Genomic DNA, 19,205 nt, shown 5'->3' with positions numbered 1-19,205 from the left:
GCAGAGGAATCAGGAAACCAGGGAACAGGCCCTGTCTGCGATGTGGGGGGCTTTTTCTTAAGAGCCCTTGAAGGATTTTAAGCAAGAGAGTGATGCCTTTAGAAAACTCGCCCCGACTGCCCGGTGGGGTGAGGCCGGTGTGGCTGCACGCGGGTCAGCAGTGATCCACCGGCCCGGGCAGAGCAGTGCGGGTGGGAGGAGATGGGCACATGCGGGATCGCTCCTGGAGTCTGGGGGAGAGAGCCGAGGGCTGCAGTGGTTGGGTATGAACTCTGAAACCGGACTGCATGGGTTCAAATCCCAACTCACTCGCTGTGTAGCCCTTAGCGAGCTAACTAACCTCTCTGTTTTAGTTTCCTCGTTGTGGAAGGAGGATCCCCGTGACAGGGTTGTTGGGAGTACTGCGGGGCCCCGAGGGTGAGGCGCACCCAGCGGTGACCGGCACGGGGGAAGTGATGCTGTTGGGGTTGGTGCTGCTGATCTGGGCAGTGAGTCGGAGACAGGGGCCTGGAGGGATGCGCGCATTGCTGGCTTGGGCTGCTGGGAGCTGGGAGTACAGGGTTTGGGGAAGGAAGTGGGTAGATTTGGTTTGGGGCATGAGATCGAGGCACTCGTGGCTGAGCAGATGGACAAATGGGTGAAGCTAAGGAAACAGATGTAGAGATGTGGATCTGGGTCTTATCCGTGTTGGAGAGGTGGCAGATCCTGGGAGCTGATGGGGTGGCCCATGGGAAGGGGCCATGGCAGAGCCCGCAGCACCGGGGACAAAGGCCCTCAGTAAGGGTGGCCTTGTTTTTCTTGTCTTCATCACCATCATCAGTGTGGGAGGACTGGACAGTCGCAGCAGCCTGTTACAGAACCGACGGGAATTATTTATAACAAGTCTGTAATGACAATGGAAATGTTTATAAAGGTGCAAGAGAAAAGCAACATAAAGCATGGTCTATGCACTCTGCTAACTACGGAGACACATCCAGAAATGTACGCAGGGAAAAAAATACGGGAAGGAGATGCACCAAGAACCTAGTAGTGCTACTTCTAGGTGGTGGGAATATGACAGGACATCCTGAATTTGCTATAGTAAGTATGTCTTTTCATTTAAAAATACAGTGAACTTCATTTTATTTATTTATTTTTAAAATATTTTATTTATTTATTTGACAGAGAGAGAGAGCACAAGCAGGGGGAGTGGCAGGCAGAGGGAGAGAGAGAAGCAGACTTCCCGCCAAGCAGGGAGGCCGATGCGGGGCTCAATCCCAGGACCCTGGGATCATGACCTGAGCTGAAGGCAGACGCTTAATGACTGAGCCACCCAGGCGCCCCAAATAAAATCTTTTAAAAAAAAAATCTTAAAAAAAAAAAAAAAAGAGTAAGATCCTCCCTTGTCTGGGATGCTTGTTCCAATGCCCCCGGATGTTCTCCTTTGGACCCTGATGGTCTCCAGCAGCTGATATTATACATCAGGGAGGCTGAGTGCTCTAGAGGGAGGTGCACAGAGCCGAGAGAAACTGGCCAGGAACTCCAGAATAACAGAAAAGCCCCCCTGCGCCTTGTCGCCAATCTGGCCTTGAAGCCCTTCCTAGCAGGAACGGGGAGGGGGGCGAGGAGGACGTGGAGAATTGTTTGGCATCTGGGTTCCCTTTCACTTCTCTGTTATATTAAGCTTCTGCATGACTAACCTTCTCCCACAGTGTTTCCCAAGATGGTATGCCATGGAACATTGATCCTGGCCAATAATCAGCATCGTGGGAGCGAAAGTGCCCAATGCTCGAGTATGGGAAATGTCAGTGTAAACAGGCTTCTTTATTATAGAATTTCCAATGTGTTAAAGAGGCAAACTGCGCTCGAGTCTCTACCTACGACACACCATATATAGTATGGGGCATTTCTAAAGTCATTCGGAGACCCTGCATGAGCAACTTCTCGAACGGCGCTCTGCAGAGAGTCAGTCTGAGAATGGTGACGCTGGCGTGGAACACAGCTTGGGAGACCTGGGAGTTTCACCCCGGGCTCAGCAGCCTGGGGCAAGCACCTCTATCTTTCCAACGCTCTGTCTCTTCATCGTCCGGGGGGAGGGGAGCCTGTGATCCTACCTCTCAGAGCTGCTGTGCAGATGCCTTTTGGCCAGAGACGGGGCAGAATCTGAGAAGTGGAGCAGGTGCGTGCCCTTGAAAACCAGCAGTCCCCCTCCCAGGCAGTGAAGCCAAACTCTTGCTCAGATGCACAAAGAAACTGCACGAATCCTGACGGAGCAGTTTGTGTCACCAGATGCTGAACCGACATTTCAGCCCAGGAGCCAAGATCCAATGGGTGTGACCGTCCAGAGGTGCTGCTGGACCACGGGCAGAATTTACCAAGGACGATCCCAAGAGACCTCTTAGCCTCCCTCATCCATGGTATGGGTATAAAAAAGTGTAGGGAAGTAGAATTTTAAAAAAGTATTTGTAAGGGGGATTTCTTTGGGGCAAAGTTGAGCTGTTGATTCCAGCCCCCTTTCTCCCAAGAGGGAGGGGTGGGGTTGCTCCTCTCTCACCCCAAGCCTCTGGACAGCTCGGCGTGTGTCCCCTGCGATTGGTCGGTTGATGTTTGGCTGAAAATCTAAAGGCAGGAGGTGGTTCTCAGCCAGATGTCCAGAGAAGGCTGGGTCGGGGAGGAAGGAGCCTCCCTCCACTGGTGGGGGTGGGGTGGGGCACAGAGGTTTCCTCTGAACGCGGTAGAAAGCCTGGAGTGTGTGTGGGGGGTCATCTGGGATCCTGCCCTCAGGGCCTCCTGGAGGGCGGGGGGACTCCTACCGAAATATGACTGGGGATCGACCCCCGCTGCGCTCAGGGGCTGCGGGGCGGGGGCGGGCGGAACCTCATAGAACACCCTTATCCAGTAGAAGGGGACTGAAGGTGAGACCATCTGCAATGTTGGGGCTCCCCAAGAACCTCCGAAAGCTCCCTGAGGAGGGTCGCTTGAAACACCTGCCCCATCCAGCGAGTGGAAGTCCGTCGGAGTCACACAAGCATTTTCCTTGCTCTGGCCCCACTCTCCCAGCTTACAGAGGTCAGAACCCGGTTGGTTACTGGAGCGCCAGCAAGAGAAGCCGGCTCTGTTTTCTGCCACAAGGTGGCGCACCTGCAGCCAGCTGCGCCCCGGGGAGGGGGTGCGGGGCGGGGGTTAGGTTTAAACCTAGTGTTGAGGCTTACCTTCTCGGTCGTCATCCTACAGGTGCTACGACACCTGCTTTGCTCTAAGTCCAAATGACCAAATTTGTTGCTAACTCATCCACATTCTGAGCTCAGGCAAAATCTCTGTTCACGAGCCCCCAACCTCACCCCTCCCTTAGGCTTCCTGAGGGCAGGGTGCTCTTGTAACCAAAGATAGCAGGAAAGTATGTACGCCACCCGGCAGCCCTCCCAGGTTCCGCCCCTCGGGTGGTAGGAGTTTGTGCCCCATTCTTACTGACACTCACGCAGGGGAGTGGAGGAGCCAAATTGGAACAGCTGGGACCCTCTGAGAGGGGCTGGAGCTCCTGCTCCCTGTGAACAAGGCTCCTTCCTCAAAGGGGAGAGAAGGTTTCTGAGCTGATCCCTGCGTCTGGTCTCCATCTCACCTGCCAGCCAAGGTGGGAAGGATCCAGGCTGGGTGATCCGGAAGGGGGGCTTCCCCAGGGGGCCAGAGGCAGGGTGTGGGGAGGGGCAGGGTGCAAAGGGGCAGCGAGCTGGGGGTCAGAGTGGGTTCTGGAGAAGGGTCCTGAGCTCAGCCGCACACGTGTGCTTGAGCCTCGTGAGCTAGGCTTCCAGGTGGGCTGTGCATCCCGTGCTTTGCATGGTTGTGTGGCGTCCCCATGTGGTGCTTGGCGTGGAGACATGGCTGGTTTGACAACTCGAGAGACTCGAATGTGGACTGGGTATCAGACCATAAGGAATCACTGTTCAGTTGGTCAGTTGCGATTTTGTTAGGGTGGTTACCTGAAGTAAACTGTTGTCGTGGGAGCGGCAGACTGAGGCATTTACAGGTGAATGACATGATGACTTGGACTTGCTTTGAAAACACTCCAGTCCTCTCTGTCCCCCAAATTAGGGGAGACAGAGGAAACAAGATTCTCCGAATGTCCATAAGTTTTGAAGCTCGGTGAGAGGCTCTATTTTTGTATATGTTCGAAATTTCCCATAAAGTTAAAAAAAAAAAAAGCAAAACCGTAGTGAATCAGTTTCTATCTCACAGTAAATACATGTTTCTTGTTCATTTTCACCAAACAGCTGCCTCCCCCGTTGTGCCGTTAGATGGCCCTCCTTTGAGGAGGCCGGAGGGGCTCAAACGTTGTTTCTTCTATGTGCTCTTCCAGAAGCCTCAGAAATCACATGATGGTAGTCTGTTCCCAGATCACAGAAAAACTGATTAATGGGTGCAATGTGTAACTTTTGGGCAGTGGAAGTAGTCACTCAAAAAAGTTGGGGGGTTAGGGGTGCCTGGGTGGCTCAGTTGGTTGAGCATCTGACTCTTGAGTTCAGCTCGGGTCATGATCTCAGGGTCGTGGGCTCGAGCCCCAAGTCAGGCTCCTCACTGGGTGTGGAGTCTGCTTGAGATGCTCTCTCCCTCTCCTTCTACACCTCCCCGCCACTGCATTCTCTCTAGAAAAAAAAAAAGTTGGGGGGTGGTGAAGATGCCTGTGTGGGCTCTTCAGTGAACCCTCTCCTTGCCGAGCTGGTGTTCCTCTGGCTGCCCTGGGTTTCTGAGTGCCCCCAGCTGGGGCGGACGCCCTCTCCTCCCCGGCTGGACCAGCTCCCCGCAATCTCAGCCACACCCCGGTGCCAGACATGGTGCTCTTCTGTGGAGAGCCCCGCAGAGGCACCTGCTGCTGGATTTTTGTTCTGAGCCCGCTAGCCGAATGCCTACTTTTGCACTTGCACTTGGATGTCACGGAGGCCCCTCACCTCACTTCATCCTGTCCCAGGCATCATCCACCTTCAAACTTGCAGTGCTCTGCATCTTGGCCAATGGCACGGCCATTGGACCAGAGAACGGTCAGGGGCCCGAGCCTCACCCACTGCCCGCAGGTGATCCCTCACCTGCTGGCGTTCCCCCTCTAAACCTCCTTCGGACCATCCCTTCGCTTCTCCGCACCCACCGCTTGCAGCCTGGTCCACACTGTCAGCACCTCATGGAGATTAATGCAACAGCCCCTCAGCCGTCACTCTTCACAGCCCAGCTGACAGGGCCTCGGGCCACTGGGAAGAAGAGGCCTAGCGGTCACCCCTGCTTCCAGGCCTCTTGTCCCAGCAGTGTCTTGGATCTTGGAAGGTCGTGATCTCAGAGTCATGAGATCGAGCCCCACGACGGGCTCTGTGCTGGGTGTGGAGCCTGCTTGAGATTCTCTCTCTCCTTTTCCCTCTGCCCCTCCCCCCTCAAATAAACAAAAATAAAAAATAGACAAATATGAAAATAACAGTAATAGCTTATATAAATATCCTTTTTCCATTATGAGCCTGGAAAAGAGTGGGATTATATAGAAATAAAAGTAGATCTTGGGCGCCTGGGTGGCTCAGTCATTAAGCATCTGCCTTCGGCTCAGGTCATGATCCCAGGGTCCTGGAATCGAGTCCCATATCGGGCTCCCTGCTCAGCAGGAAGCCTGCTTCTCCCTCTCCCACTCCCCCTGCTTGTGTTTCCTCTCTCACTGTGTCTCTCTCTGTCAAAAAAAAAAAAAAAAAAGATCTTATAAGATCAATAATGGGTCCCTTTCCCCTTCCTTGAGCTGGTGATTCCCTTAATTATTAATGTAAAAATAATTGTTTTTGCCAGTATTTAACCGAGTAAAATAACAACTAGGTACGGTAATTAAGCTGAAAAATTTTTAAGTTTTTAATTTTTTTTTTTTAGAATCTCTACCCCTAACATGGAGCTCAAACTTATAGCCCTGAGATCAAGGGCTGCATGCTCCTCCAAGTGAGCCAGCCAGGCACCCCTCAGCTGAGTTTTTTTTTTTTTTTTAAGATTGATTTATTTTAGAGAAAGAGAGAGAGAGAGAATGAGCAGGAGAGGCAGAGGGAGAGGGAGGGGGGAGAGAATCCCAAACAGACTCTGCACTGAGCACATGCGGAACCCAACATGGGGCACAATCCCATGACCCCAAGACCATGAGCCAAGCTGAAACCAAGAGTCGGACGCCCATCTGACTACAGCACCCAGGCGCCCCTAAGCTGAATTCTTTATAGTCTTCGAATCTGATGAATCCTTACACACCATGCAAGCTAGAGTTCCATTTGCAAATGACCCAGGTGAGAACAAAAAATATGTCTATGAAACAGAATATAGTGTGAATCATATCTAATTTTAAATATTTTAATTTATATATTTTCATGATTATAGGTCAATAAGAAATCCTTTTCAGATTTAATTTCATTATAGAATATATTTGATAAGGATACATACAAACAGATTCATCTTTAATACACGTGTCTACTGGTGTCCCACATTTGCTCAGCAGGCTGGCGATGTAATAAACATGCTTCCAAACGTTGTGCTTAATCAGCCACTCTAAACAACCAGCACCATGGAGTTCAGATAATTCCATTCATTTACTTGCCTAGAACAAGTAGAAATCTTAGTGTTTGTTTTTAAGTCTGTTTATTACTCTTCTATTTTAAAATCTGAGATACATTCCCCAATGTAAACAATAAATTTCAATCTGTCACACAATCAAAATGGATAAGGCCTTCTTGACAAATGTATGCCACCTCTGTTTTACTCATCAGAACGCGATCTTGTTTTGTAGTGTAGGGAGCCATCCATGCACAAAAGACAGGAAAAGAAGCTGCCCTTAGTACCCGGTGGAGCCTCCCAGACTTCTCCCCGCCGCAGGTTTATTGTACACTTAAGAGATACCGTTTCGACTTGGTCTACTTGGTCTTAAAATACAAATATACAATGTCCATAAGCATAAAATAGTAAAGCCTAGCCTTACATCTTTATGATCAATTTCTACAATCCTATACAAGTACAATACCAGATCATGCCAACTCCTATACGGAAGAAGGTGACGAGATGTCTCCACCACTCTTCCGGGCACGTGAGCGCGGGACAGAAGGGAGTGAAGCGGCTGCCTGCGCTGGGTTAGGCAGACAGCGTCACTGAAACTCTACGGTGCCTGCATACCCTGCTGAAATATTTAAATTAATCTGGAGTACAATCTGCCTAACACAAGAAGAACACAACCCCTTTCTCGTCAGCCTCCCTCCAGGAGGACTGAATGAACCCTTAGAGAATGAAACCAAATAAAGTCACATTTGCATTTCCTGATTCACCTGTGCAAATCAGTCCTCCACGCTCTTCTCCATCGATTTATCCTTTCAGGACCAATTAATCAATAGCGATCACAATTCAGTACCTCATTATCATCATAAATATTGGACTTAGCGAGCTAGATGGGGAAATAGTAAAGCCTATGTACAATATCTTAAAAGGCATTCTGTGACCATTTTTGAAGGGTTCGTAGAAAAGTTACGAAGGATATACCAGTCACTTCTGTTGATGTCACCACAATGTAAACCCTGGCATATTTTTCTTTAATATTAAATGTGCACTGTTTTATATACTGTACAACAAAGGAGAACCGTGAACCACTGCTCCGGGGTGACGCTCACTGATTCGCTAAGCTAAGGTAACTGGTAGAGGGAGTGGTTTTCCTGAGGTTTGTCAGAACTTCTCAAACGGAACAGAAATCACAGTGGTGGGGCCTCGCACGAGGCTGTGCCTGCCCCTGTTCTGCTCCCCGCTGCCTGCTGGGACTAAATGACCCGCCACTGCATGATGCTCGTGTCCTTGCCGCCCGTGGAGATGAGGTGGCTATCGCCACCGAGGAAATCGACGTTGGTGACGTGGCTGCTGTGCCCGCTGTACACGTGGCTCGGAGCCTGGGGAAGAACGACAGAGAGCGAGCTTAAGGCAGAGCGCGCTGCGTGGGGTCGGAAGGTGCTGGCATTCTAACGCTCGTTCTTCCCTCACTCGGCAGCTCTCGCCTGCGCACCTGCTTTGTGCACAGGCACCGGAGGGGCGTTCAAACGACACGGAGGCCCTCCCCGTACCCCGACAATCTGGCCTGGTGGGGGGGACAGACACGGGCAGGGCGCTGTCCCGGGCTGGGACACGTTCAGGGCCAGAGCGCTGTAGCGGACGTGGGGCCACCCAGAGGAGGGGTCTACCAGGTGCCACGGGTCGAGGGGGAAGGGCGGGGAAGGGTGCTCTAGGCGCTGGTGTTGGCTCAGCTCAGCAGGTGGGGGAAGAGGCGTGAGGCCCACGAAGGAAGCCACGGTAGCAGACAAGCCAGCTCGAAGGGCTCTGTGGATGGGGGTTCTCCCCGGAGAGCAGCGCGGAGCCCGGAAGAGCTCCAGGGTGGCGGGACGGCGGGGTCAAGTCTGCATGCGTGACCGGCAGGTTCACGGACAGAGCCTGTCTAGTCAATCACCAGACCGCCAGGGGAGGCCAGGACGCATGCGCCCCGAGGGCAGAGGCCGTGACGCATGCGCCCCCCGAGGCACAGGCCGTGACGCATGCGCCCTGAGGACAAGGTCCATGAGGAAGACGTACCCGGAACTGTGAGCAAGGGTAAGAGAACAGGTGCACTTTGCCGAAGTCGTCGCCGGTGGACAGCAGCTTTCTCTCATGGGCCCGACACACGGCATTGATGTCGGTTCCGTCCGAGCCTTCCGGCCACACTCCTAAAATGAAGACCACAGAGCCCTGAAACTCCAGGGACACTAGGCCACGCTGCCCAGGGCCCGCCACTGAGCTCTCATGGAGATCAGCTCGCCCGGAGTCCCTGGCTTTCGAAGCCGGGGCCAGAAGAGCTCCCAGCCTGCCGGCGATCGTCTCCGCCGGGGCGATTCCCAGATCACCTGTCCCGCCCGAGGGGAGAGCTCCGGCAGGCTCTCTGGGCTCCCACGACTTCCGGGGGCCCCTTCCTTCTGGACTCCACAGCGGAGAGAGTGCCAGAAACCGTGGCTCTGGACACAGTGCCTTTTCTTTATTCCCCCAAAGCATCTGAGTGGAAGCTGGCTAGTCCTCAGCCTACAGTTTCCTAACTTTTTGGGTTTTTTGGGGTAACTCTATATGTGAGTCTCTCCAAAGGAGTGTTTAACCCTGTGTGTGCCTTTCAGGTTTTTTTTTTTTTTAAGATTTTATTTATGTATGAGAGCGAGAGTAGCGGGGGGAGGAGCAGAGGGAGAGGGACAAGCAGACTCTGCGCTGAGCGTGGAGCTTGACCTGGGGCTGGATCCCACGACCCTGAGATCCTGACTTGAGCCAAAATCAAGAGTCAGACGCTCAGCAGAATTAGCCACCCAGACGCCCCTCAGGTGTTTCTTGGTATGGGCTCTTTGTGGCTGCTGCTTGCCTGGTCTATCCGGCAGGTGCGGTGTCCGCCTGCCATGGATCTGGCGTCTGGTTGGGCGGGCAGTGTCTCCTGATCATTGCTATGGGAAACAGTTTGGTCCCAGTAACTTTGGATCTGAGACAGCTGAATGTACATTAGTTTCTCAGCTGGCAGATCTAGAGTGAACCCAGGAGTTCCTAGCATTTATACCAGAAAATGATAAATGCCAGCTCTAAAGAGATTTGAGAAATTTTGACCACCTTATTGACTTAGAGTCTTACATAAAGAGATTATAGGTACTGTCTTTTCTTTTTTATTCTACTAAACTGTCTTAATTTATTTTACACCATTTATAAATATATTCCAATCTCAACTTTAAAGGAAGTGAAAAATTTAGTTAAAGAACCAAAAAAAGTATAATAACTCTAACAAATGATAAAGAAATAGATTGAGTGCCATCTGGCCCATCTAAGAAGTTTGGCACAACCTCATAGGAGAAGATTCTAGAGCATTATCTCAGGACTTATTTCATACAATAGAAAAGGGTTAAACCTATCTCTCTGGTTCTTGCCTGGCTCTTCCCCTGGGAGCTGCAGGGAGCGTGTCCTTTTAGGGTTCATGTGGCAGCAGAGCAGCTGGACAAAACCAGTGACCATGAGAGTTCATAACTATTAGAGAAATATTCTAAAAGTGGATACATGTTATGTGTGAACTGAATGAAAGCTGCAGAAAACTTACCAAAGACATGGAACCCCAAAGTGCAGGTGTACGTAGCCCATTCAATGTCTCTCGTAGTTTCCACACTTACGACTTGCTTACAAGCAGAGGGAACCCCTGGAAAAAGCAAATTCAAGTCTGGTGACATCTAAGCCGACAAGGCTGGCCCTTACAGCCCTGCCCCGCCAGCGACAGAGCCCTGTGGAGTGGGACCCTTTCCACTTCCCAGCCCCGTGGGAGCCAGGCTCGCGACTGCAACTGTGCCTGAGCCCCGGGGCCTCCATGGGCACCACCTCCCATCTATCTCCCTCTTTGGGTCTGTTTCCTGCAGTCTGGCTTCTCTTTCCTTTGACCATCCATGGGTACCTTGCCTTCAAATGCTCACTGTCTCCCTCCCCTGCCCGCCCACAGAGCCCTCGAACAGCTCAGCTCTGCCACCTGCTGTTCATGTCAGGCTCCCCAGCCATTCCCCCCCCCCCCCCAACACACACCCCTTCAGCCCTGAGTTAGGAGTGGAAGCTTATGGAAACCAGTCATACCCAGGTGATTTGATTGCTCCCCAAACGAGCTCTCACTCCTAGAGTATGAGACCGTGTCTGAGAAGATTTTAGACCCGTGGCCTGTTTCTGAAACCCATCCCCCTTCTTCTGCCCTGTGTCAGGCAGGACTTTGGGGAGGGCGGAGAGGGAAGACCAGGTGCCACCCGGCACATGCTATTTCCCTCTCTCCTCCACCTCCAGCAGCTCTACCTGTCCAGCTCCTCAGCAAGTGGATGGCTGCCTCCCTCCCTCCCCACTGGCTCTTGATGCCTACGACCTCGTATCTGAGCCCACACTTCCTGTCTATACAATGGGATAAGCCTGGAAGAGCTATGGATAGTGACAGAAAATGTATGTAAACTTTTTGGTACTTTTTAGTATTGCACTATTTAGTACCATCCAGCAGGGTGGACACCAGGCCCTCCTCATGCCCCACGATCCCCTGTGCTTAGCCCAGAGCTGGGCACACGACAGGTGCTTGGCCCACGTGTGAGGAGCCAGTGCTCAGGAAGTACTGGCCTTACTATCCTCAGTGTTCTCAGGTCCTGCCTGGACACAGACACCGCCAGGAGGGGTCCCAGGGGCTGCTGTCCCCCCAGGTAGGAGAGACTTCACTGTGTCTGCCTGCTTGGGATGACGCCTTCACAAGGGTCCCCACTCTCTCCTGCCCCAATTGCCCCCCTCGGGCCTGTCCCTCCAGGATTTGGCATTTTCCTTCTTGGAGTTCCATATCTTCTGCTCTGCAGGGGCCCACGTCAACCCGAGCCCCCAAGGATCTCAATGGTGGGAAGGATCTTAGAGGTGGCCCTGCCCAACTCCCGTTTTATAGAAAAGGAAACCAAGGCCTGGAGGTGACAGCACGTGCTGAGGCAGTAGGGGAAGTGGGGTTTGCAGGAGGCCCCATTTTGGTCTCAGAGTGAACGTTCTATGTGATCTGAACCCAGACAAGCCCTGGGGTGCTACTCACAGTAAAGGATTTCATAGTCTCCAGAATTTGACACAAGGAATTGGGAGTTCACAGACCAGTCCAGGTGAGTAATGAAGCTGGAATGACCCTGGGAGAGAAGAGCAGGATGTGTTTCATGCGCCTCGTAAATTCCCGGCACGAGGGACATGGGGTGACCACACACATCCCGAGAAAATGAGAAGAGCGCCTACCGAGCACTTGCCGACACGCGTGTACTTCCTCCCGTTGTCACTGACTCCGTAGATGTAGATGCAGTTGTCATGGGAGCCGATGGCTAAGAAGGTCCCGTCTGCAGAAATATGCAGATGACATTTGTTTTAAAAATAAACACTTATCAATGACAAGGGATAATGTTAGTGACATCACAGATTTAGAAAAATTAGTCAAATCAGTGACTTAACTCAAAGAGAAGAGTTTGCTTTTCAGGAAGTCCTATGCCACTTCCCAAGCTGTCTTTTGGAAATCCACTCCTGACCAGATCTCTCCCCTTATAAGCCCCATCCCTGCCACTCCCACATGGAAGGACCGAGACTCATTCCCTCCAGGATGCGGCCACATCGCTCCTCACTGAGCGCCAGGCTCTCTCAGACCTCTGCCATACTGTCCTCCCTCCCACCTCCCTGCCCTGCCTGGAAGGTCCCTCCCACCTCACCTCTGCACACACTGTCCTCCCTCCCACCCCCCTGCCCTGCCTAGAAGGCCCCTCCTACCTCACCTCTGCACACACTGTCCTCCCTCCCACCTCCTGCCCTGCCTGGAAGGTCCCTCCCACCTCACCTCTGCACACACTGTCCTCCCTCCCACCTCCTGCCCTGCCTGGAAGGCCCCTCCTACCTCACCTCTGTGCACACTGTCCTCCCTCCCACCCCTGCCCTACCTGGAAGGCCCTTCCCGCCTCTCTTCCAATAGGCCATCAGTTACCATTTTTGCCTAGGTTTCTGGCCTCAGGAAAGCCTAAGGAACGGGGCTTTGGTGCTTGTGTGGAAACACAGGGAAGGAGCTCCATAGAACATAAAAGCAGAGCCCGCCTTTGTAGCCGGTGGAGGAACTTGCCAAGTGTGAAGGCAAAGTGGGGAGATCCACGATATACTGGGAAGGAAACAAGGCCTGAGAGGCTAATCCAGAGGAGGTCAGACTTTCCTGAGGCCAGGAAGCAAAAGGAAGGAGACAGGAACCGTGTGGGGGGCGGGCACCCTGAGGCACAGAATGGAACACAGAGTAGCGGGGTCTCCGCACACTGGCTCGGGGACTGCGATGCGTCCCTGCTCGCACCGAGCACCAGTGCCTCCGTCCGCAAAGCACGGCAATTTTCACAGCAATTCAGAGGATTCCCTGGACAGTGTTTGTAAAGGTCCTGGTGGTCACTGGCCGTCGTTAGTTGTTAATAAAAGTCCTCCCCCCAACCACTGTCATCAGAGTTTCCTTCTCCCAAGGTAGGGAGTCCTACAGGAAAACAACATGGCCTGACACCATCAGGAAATGGTGTTTCAGGAAGTCCTAGCCTGGGCCAGGTCAAAATAAGGGTGTTGGCAAGACCAAGTCAGCCTGTCCCATGTGGGAATCCTGGCGGGATGGGGTAAATAGGCCAAGGACAGCGGAGGCCTGGAGAAGGAGACCATCTGTGGCTGACGGTTCTCAAGAAGGCCGGAGAGCTGCATGGGAAACCATCCACCCTTGATTCCCCCAACTGACCGGGCCCTGACAATAATGATGATGATGAACACTAAAGGTTAACCATAATTATTATCAAATTATAACAGTTCACATTTATGTAGTGTCCACTAGGTACCATCCTGTATTCACGTATTTCATCCTCATAAACCCTACAGACAGGTAGATATCATGCCCGTTTTTTAGGAGAGGAAACTGAGGCACAAGTGGCAAAGTAACTTGCCCAAGGTCACACAGGTTTATGGGAGCTGGGCTTCGAACCCAGGCAGTCTGACTCCAGAGCCTGGAGCATTTTGTTGCTGATTCTGCTGCCCCTATGACACAGATTAAGGGTAAAGCCTGCCACGTGACATGTCGGCATGCTGGCTTGTACGTTCTTAAGCCAACGATCTCAAGATAAGAACTACCTTATCATCTGTTAACTCTCTCTCATAATGGAACCATTTATTATAATTCTGACTGCCCCAGCTCTAGGATTTCGAATATTCTAAGTACCTCCTGTAAGTGGGATCATACAATATTCGTCTTTTTGTGTCTGCCTTATTTCACTCAGCAAAACGTCCTCAAGAGTCATCTGTGTTATAGCATGTGTTAAAATTTCCTTCTTTTTAAAGACTGAATAATATTCTGTTGAATGGCTATACCATAATTTGCTTATCCATCCATCTACTGATGGACACTGGGGTTGCTTCCACAGTTAAGAATAATTATTATAGAATAATAATGCTATGAACACGGTGTACAAATGCCTCTTTGAGGCAAGGGTCACCTGGTTAATGAAGAAAAGCTCTGAAGCCCAAGAAGCAGAGCTGCTGGTAAGAAGAGCTCTCTGGTCTCCAGGGAATGGCCATGAGTATAACTGACAAGAAATATACTCCCCGAAGGACTCTGCTCATGTCAGCTGGAGCTGATAGATATCTGAGGGCCTTCTAGGAAAAGAGGGTGTAGACGAGGGCCTCTTGCACTTCACAGACATTCAGAATCACAAGAAAATGATGCGAAACACATAAAACACATAGAAGAATGCAGAATATTGGCCAGAATCAATAATAAAATATGATACTTAAAACATCAAGAATGAAAGGCATTCTGAGCTGAGTAAGCACCTTCTCAACATCAAAAAAAGGTTCCAAGGTGTCTGGGGGGTTGTCTGTTTAGGGTGAGAAGTGTGAACTTTGCTCGGGCACAAGGAAAACACACCTGGAAGGGTGCTCCTTCTCTAATGAGACCTGTGGAGATTAAGAACACAGCTCCACCATGAGGTAGAGACTGCTGCCAATCAGCTTATAAAATAGAGGATTCCTACAGAGCAGTAGCAGCTTAGTCTTGGCCAAGTATTTCCAAGGACAAAACTGCTATTTCCGAGAGTGTTCACATAGCTGAACATCCTGCATATCACAGAAACATAGCATTTCCTAAAACACAAGCATCCAACGACCAGGCCTAGAAGCAAGGGCCCGCCCAGCAGCCATGAGCACTCCTGGCACCCACACTGTCAGGACTCAGCCGCCAAACCCCGGTGGCTTCCACTGGCCCATGATGAGAAAACTGAGCAAATATACGTCAGTTCACAATGGCACCCAACCCACCAATACCAACTGATCACTGTTAAGGGGTACAGAGAACAAATTCATTATCTTGGAAATTGGTATATAAAGTAAAAGAAATCAGGCAGGGGCACCTGGGTGGTGTAATCAGTTAAGCATCCAACTCTCGGTTTCAGCTCAGGTTGTGATCTCAGGGTTGTGAGATCAAGCCCTGCATCAGGCTCCACGCTTAACACAGTCTGCTTAAGACTCTCCCTCTCCCTCTGCCCTTCCCTGCTGCTTGCTCTCTTTCTCTTTCTCAAATAAATAAATCTTTAAAAAAAATCAGGCATTTATCTTGACTTTCCTTAATGAACGCTACCACGCTATTGGATAACAAAGTAGATGATTAGCAGTTTTTCTTTATAGAAATATGATATCTAATAAGTGAAGAAGAAAATCTAACATTGGCAAACCACTCATTTGTAGTCCCTCATGAATCTGGGCATTGGGCACCAATAGCTACTAATATCACCAAAAGTGAGAGAAGCAGATGTGAGTCTCTGGTAGCTGGAAGACAGCAATACATGCAGACCCTGAATGGGATCCAGCCTCTAGATGCAAACATCACATCAGAGGGAGTCCAGGGGACAGAGGAACATGTTAAAGGACACCACGGGGACGCACTCAGCAAAATCCAGAGTGGAGAAAACACTATGGGGAAAAATGAGCCTGTTCCTTCAACAAGTAAGTGAACAGTGCACACAAGAGAGAGTGGGGAAGGGGGTGGGGGAGGGAGGGAGAGAACAAGCACAAGGAATGATGGATTAAATGGGACTTCAGAGATATATCAGACAATTACCACAGGACAGCCTTTTTTGGATCCCAATTGAAACTGTTAAAAAAAAAAAGTCAAGTGAAGGGGGCCTGGGTGGCTCCGTCGTTAAGCGTCTGCCTTCGGCTCAGGTCATGATCCCAGGGTTCTGGGATTGAGTCCCGCATCGGGCTCCCTGCTCGGCAGGAAGCCTGCTTCTCCCTCTCCCACTCCCCCTGCTTGTGTTCCTGCTCTCGCTGTCTCTCTCTCTGTCAAATAAATAAATAAAATCTTTAAAAAAAAAAAAAAAAGTCAAGTGAAAATCTGAATACTGACTATGCGAATACCTGATGATATTAAGAAGTTAATGCTATTTGGGCTGAGGAGGTGACAGTGACACTGTGGCTATATTAAAAATAAGCGGGCAGGGCTTCCAGCTGTGGCCCAGTGAGCCCAGTGAATCCTCTCCCCATAAAGCAATGAAAAAGATGCACAAAACTGACAAAAATAACCACTTCCGCAGTCTGGAAATTGATCAAAGACGTAAATCCATCTGAGAAGTGTTTATACTTAAAAAGCTGCTGAATTCGGGATGAGGCCAGTAGGAGTCCCCGGGGCGCTCGCCCTGGGCTGCGCTCTCCCCTCTCCCCTCCCACCGGCTCGGCGGGCTCGGAGGCTGCGGCCGGGCAGAGCCGGCTGTGGGCGCCAGCGGCTCTGTTTCCGTGGTCAGGCGGCTCACTCCACACAAAGCCCTGGGCGACGCCTATGCCCACCCGGCAGCGTTGTGGACAGAAGCGACGATCTCCAGGGCGGGTGAGCAGAGAGGGCCCTCGGCTCCAGCAGCCCGCGGTCACGGTGGAGGCCGGAGCGCGCCCGTTCCAGGTGATGGGAGGCTAGGCCCGTGCGTGCGCACGCGGGGGGCAGGCAGGGGAGGAGCCCGGCTACCCAGGCGCTCGTGGCCACGCTGAGGTTGCACGCACGCCCGGGAGGATGCCACAGGGCCCGCGGCAGCAGAAGCCGGGCAGCCCCGGAACCCGCCTGAACGCCGGCCGCGCCCTTCTACCTGCACACGCGTCCGCCGGCACAGGATGCAAGCCTTCCTGGCTGGAGGTGTCTGAGCGCAACTCTGTCCCGTCCTCCATCCAAAATGCATGAAGCCAAACCGAGAGAGCCGAAAAGAGAAACTAACCGGTTCCACGGGACCAGTTGGAGATTTCAGTCCTTCCCTCTCAGCGGCTGCTAGACCAGCCAGAGTAGTGGCAAGGACACAGATGACTCGAACAACACATCGGTCAGCTCTGAACACTGTCCACCAACTTGTCCCAGCCGACCAATCGAGAACACTGCACCCAAGAGCGCACAACGCGCATTCTCCGCAAGTACACCTGGGACATCGTCCGGGATAGACCACGTGCCAGGCTATAAAAACAAGTCTCGATGAAGTAAACGTGATTAAAATCATACAAAATACATTCTAGGCCACAACGGAGGTAAGTTACAGAACAACAGGAGGAAATATGGGAAATCCCCCAAATATTCGGAAATTAAACAATACATATGTAAATAACCCATGGGCCAAAGAAGAAATCATTAAGGAAATTAGGAAATATTTTGAACAGAATGGAAATGAAAACACAATATATCAAAATTTATGGGATGCGACTGAAACAGTGCTCAAGGGGAATTTTTTTTTTTTTTTTTTTTTGAGAGGGGGAGAGAAACAAGGGAGGGGAAGGGGCAGAGGGAGAGGGAGAGAATCTCAAGCAGGCTCCATGCTATGGGGTAACCCTGAGATCATGACCTGAGCCAAAATCAAGAGTTGGACGCTTAACCAACTGAGCCACCCAGACACCCCTCAAGGGGAAATTTATAGTTTTACACATCTCTACCAGAAAAGAAAGGTCTCCAATAAGTAACCTAAACTTCAAGAGCAAGCTAAATATTAATCAAGCAGGGGAAGGGAAAAAAATAAAGATCAGAACAGAAAAGAAAAAAAAGAAAAAGGAAAATCAATGAAAACAAAAGTTGGTTCTTTGAAAAGATCAACAAAATTGACAAACCTTTAGCCAGACTGACCAAGAGGGAAAGAGAAGAGACAGAGTTTCCAGAATCAAGAATGAACGAGGAGACCTCACTGCTGACCTCAGAAAAATTAAAAGGATTATAAGCAAATATTATGAATGACTTAATGCCAACCAAGTAGGCAACTTAGCAGAAATGGACAATTTACCAAACTGACTCAAGAAGAATAAACACTCTGAATAGATCTACAACAAGAAACTGCATTAGTAATTAAAAACCCTCCCACAAGGAAAAGATGGCTCACTAAATTTACATGAATTCTACCAAATATTTAATAAAGAAATAATATCAATCCTTAAGAAACTCTTTCAGAAAATAAGCAAGGAAGGAACACCTCCCAACTTACTCTGCAACAGTACTCTCATAACTATGCCACACAAAACTATCACAGGAAAAGAGAACTACAGATTGATATCCCTCAGGAACAGGGACGAAAAAATCCTTAATATTAACAAATGGAATCCAGTGATATATAAAAAGGATTGATACACCATGACCAAGTGGGATTTGTCCCAGAAATGCAAAGTTGGGTTAACATCTGAAAATTAATAGACCATATTAATAAAATGAAGGATAAAAAAAATCACTTAGCGGCGCCTGGGTGGCTCAGTCGTTAAGCGTCTGCCTTCGGCTCAGGTCATGATCTCAGGGTCCTGGGATTGGCCCCACATTGGGCTCCCTGCTCAGCCAGGAGCCTGCTTCTCCCTTTCCCACTCCCCCTGCTCGTGTTCCTTCTCTCGCTGTCAAATAAATAAATAAAATCTTGTTAAAAAAATCACTTGATCATCTTAATAAATATATTTGACAAAAAAAAAAAAAGCATTTGACAAAATCCAACAGCCGTTCATGCTGAAAACCCTAAACAAATTAGGAATAGAAAGGACCTTCCTCATCATGCTAAAAGGGCACCAGCAATACTTAATGGTGTATGACTGAATGCTTTTCCTCCGAAGACTGTGAGCAAGGCAAGGATGCATTCTTGCCACTTCTGTCCAACACTGTCCTGGAGGTTCTCCCTAATGCAAGAGAGAAGAAATAATTAAAGGCACCCAGATTGGAAAGGAAGAAATAAAACAGTCTCTATTTGCAGATAACATGATCCTGTAGGAAGAAAATCCCAAGGATTTTACACACACACACACACAAACTACTAAGACCAATAAAAGAGTTTAGAAAGGACATAGGATATAAGATCCATGTGCAAAAATTGATTTTATTTCTCTATGGTAGCAACCAACATTCTGAAAATAAAGTTAAGATAATTCCATTGCCAATGGCATAAAGAGAACTGACTTAGGAACAAACTTGACAAAGGAAGTGTGACTTGTGCACCAAAAACTATGGAACAGTGCTGAGAAAAATGGCAGAAGACCTAAATAAATGGACAGATGTTCTGTGTTCAATGAGTAAAAGACTCAGCATGGCCAAGCCATCAAATCTTCCTGTATCGATCTACAAGTTCAACATTAAATCCCTATTAAAATCCTGGCAGGTTTTAAAATTAGAAATGGACAAGCTGGTCATAAAATTT

General features: G+C 50.1%; 1 protein-coding gene across 6 annotated transcripts in view; it reads right to left on the bottom strand.

Moving 5' to 3' along the window:
• Positions 1 to 6,362: 6,362 nt before the first annotated feature.
• Positions 6,363 to 19,205, bottom strand: part of EML1 (EMAP like 1) — a 145,015-nt gene continuing 132,172 nt past the window's right edge. For all 6 annotated transcript variants that reach the window (XM_032405914.1, XM_032405911.1, XM_032405912.1 and 3 more), the window contains 5 exons: positions 11,773 to 11,870; positions 11,582 to 11,669; positions 10,097 to 10,192; positions 8,575 to 8,705; positions 6,363 to 7,901 (listed from right to left, as the gene is read on the bottom strand). In XM_032405914.1, coding sequence (XP_032261805.1) covers positions 7,776 to 7,901; positions 8,575 to 8,705; positions 10,097 to 10,192; positions 11,582 to 11,669; positions 11,773 to 11,870 — 539 coding nt within the window. In that variant the 3' untranslated portion in view covers positions 6,363 to 7,775. The remainder of the gene's footprint in view (positions 7,902 to 8,574; positions 8,706 to 10,096; positions 10,193 to 11,581; positions 11,670 to 11,772; positions 11,871 to 19,205) is intronic.

Source organism: Phoca vitulina, unplaced genomic scaffold, assembly GCF_004348235.1.
Source record: "Phoca vitulina isolate PV1807 unplaced genomic scaffold, GSC_HSeal_1.0 scaffold7, whole genome shotgun sequence".
Taxonomy (NCBI): domain Eukaryota; kingdom Metazoa; phylum Chordata; class Mammalia; order Carnivora; family Phocidae; genus Phoca; species Phoca vitulina.
The sequence above is the reverse complement of the archived record's forward strand: the minus strand, read 5'-3'. Positions and strand labels throughout refer to the sequence as shown.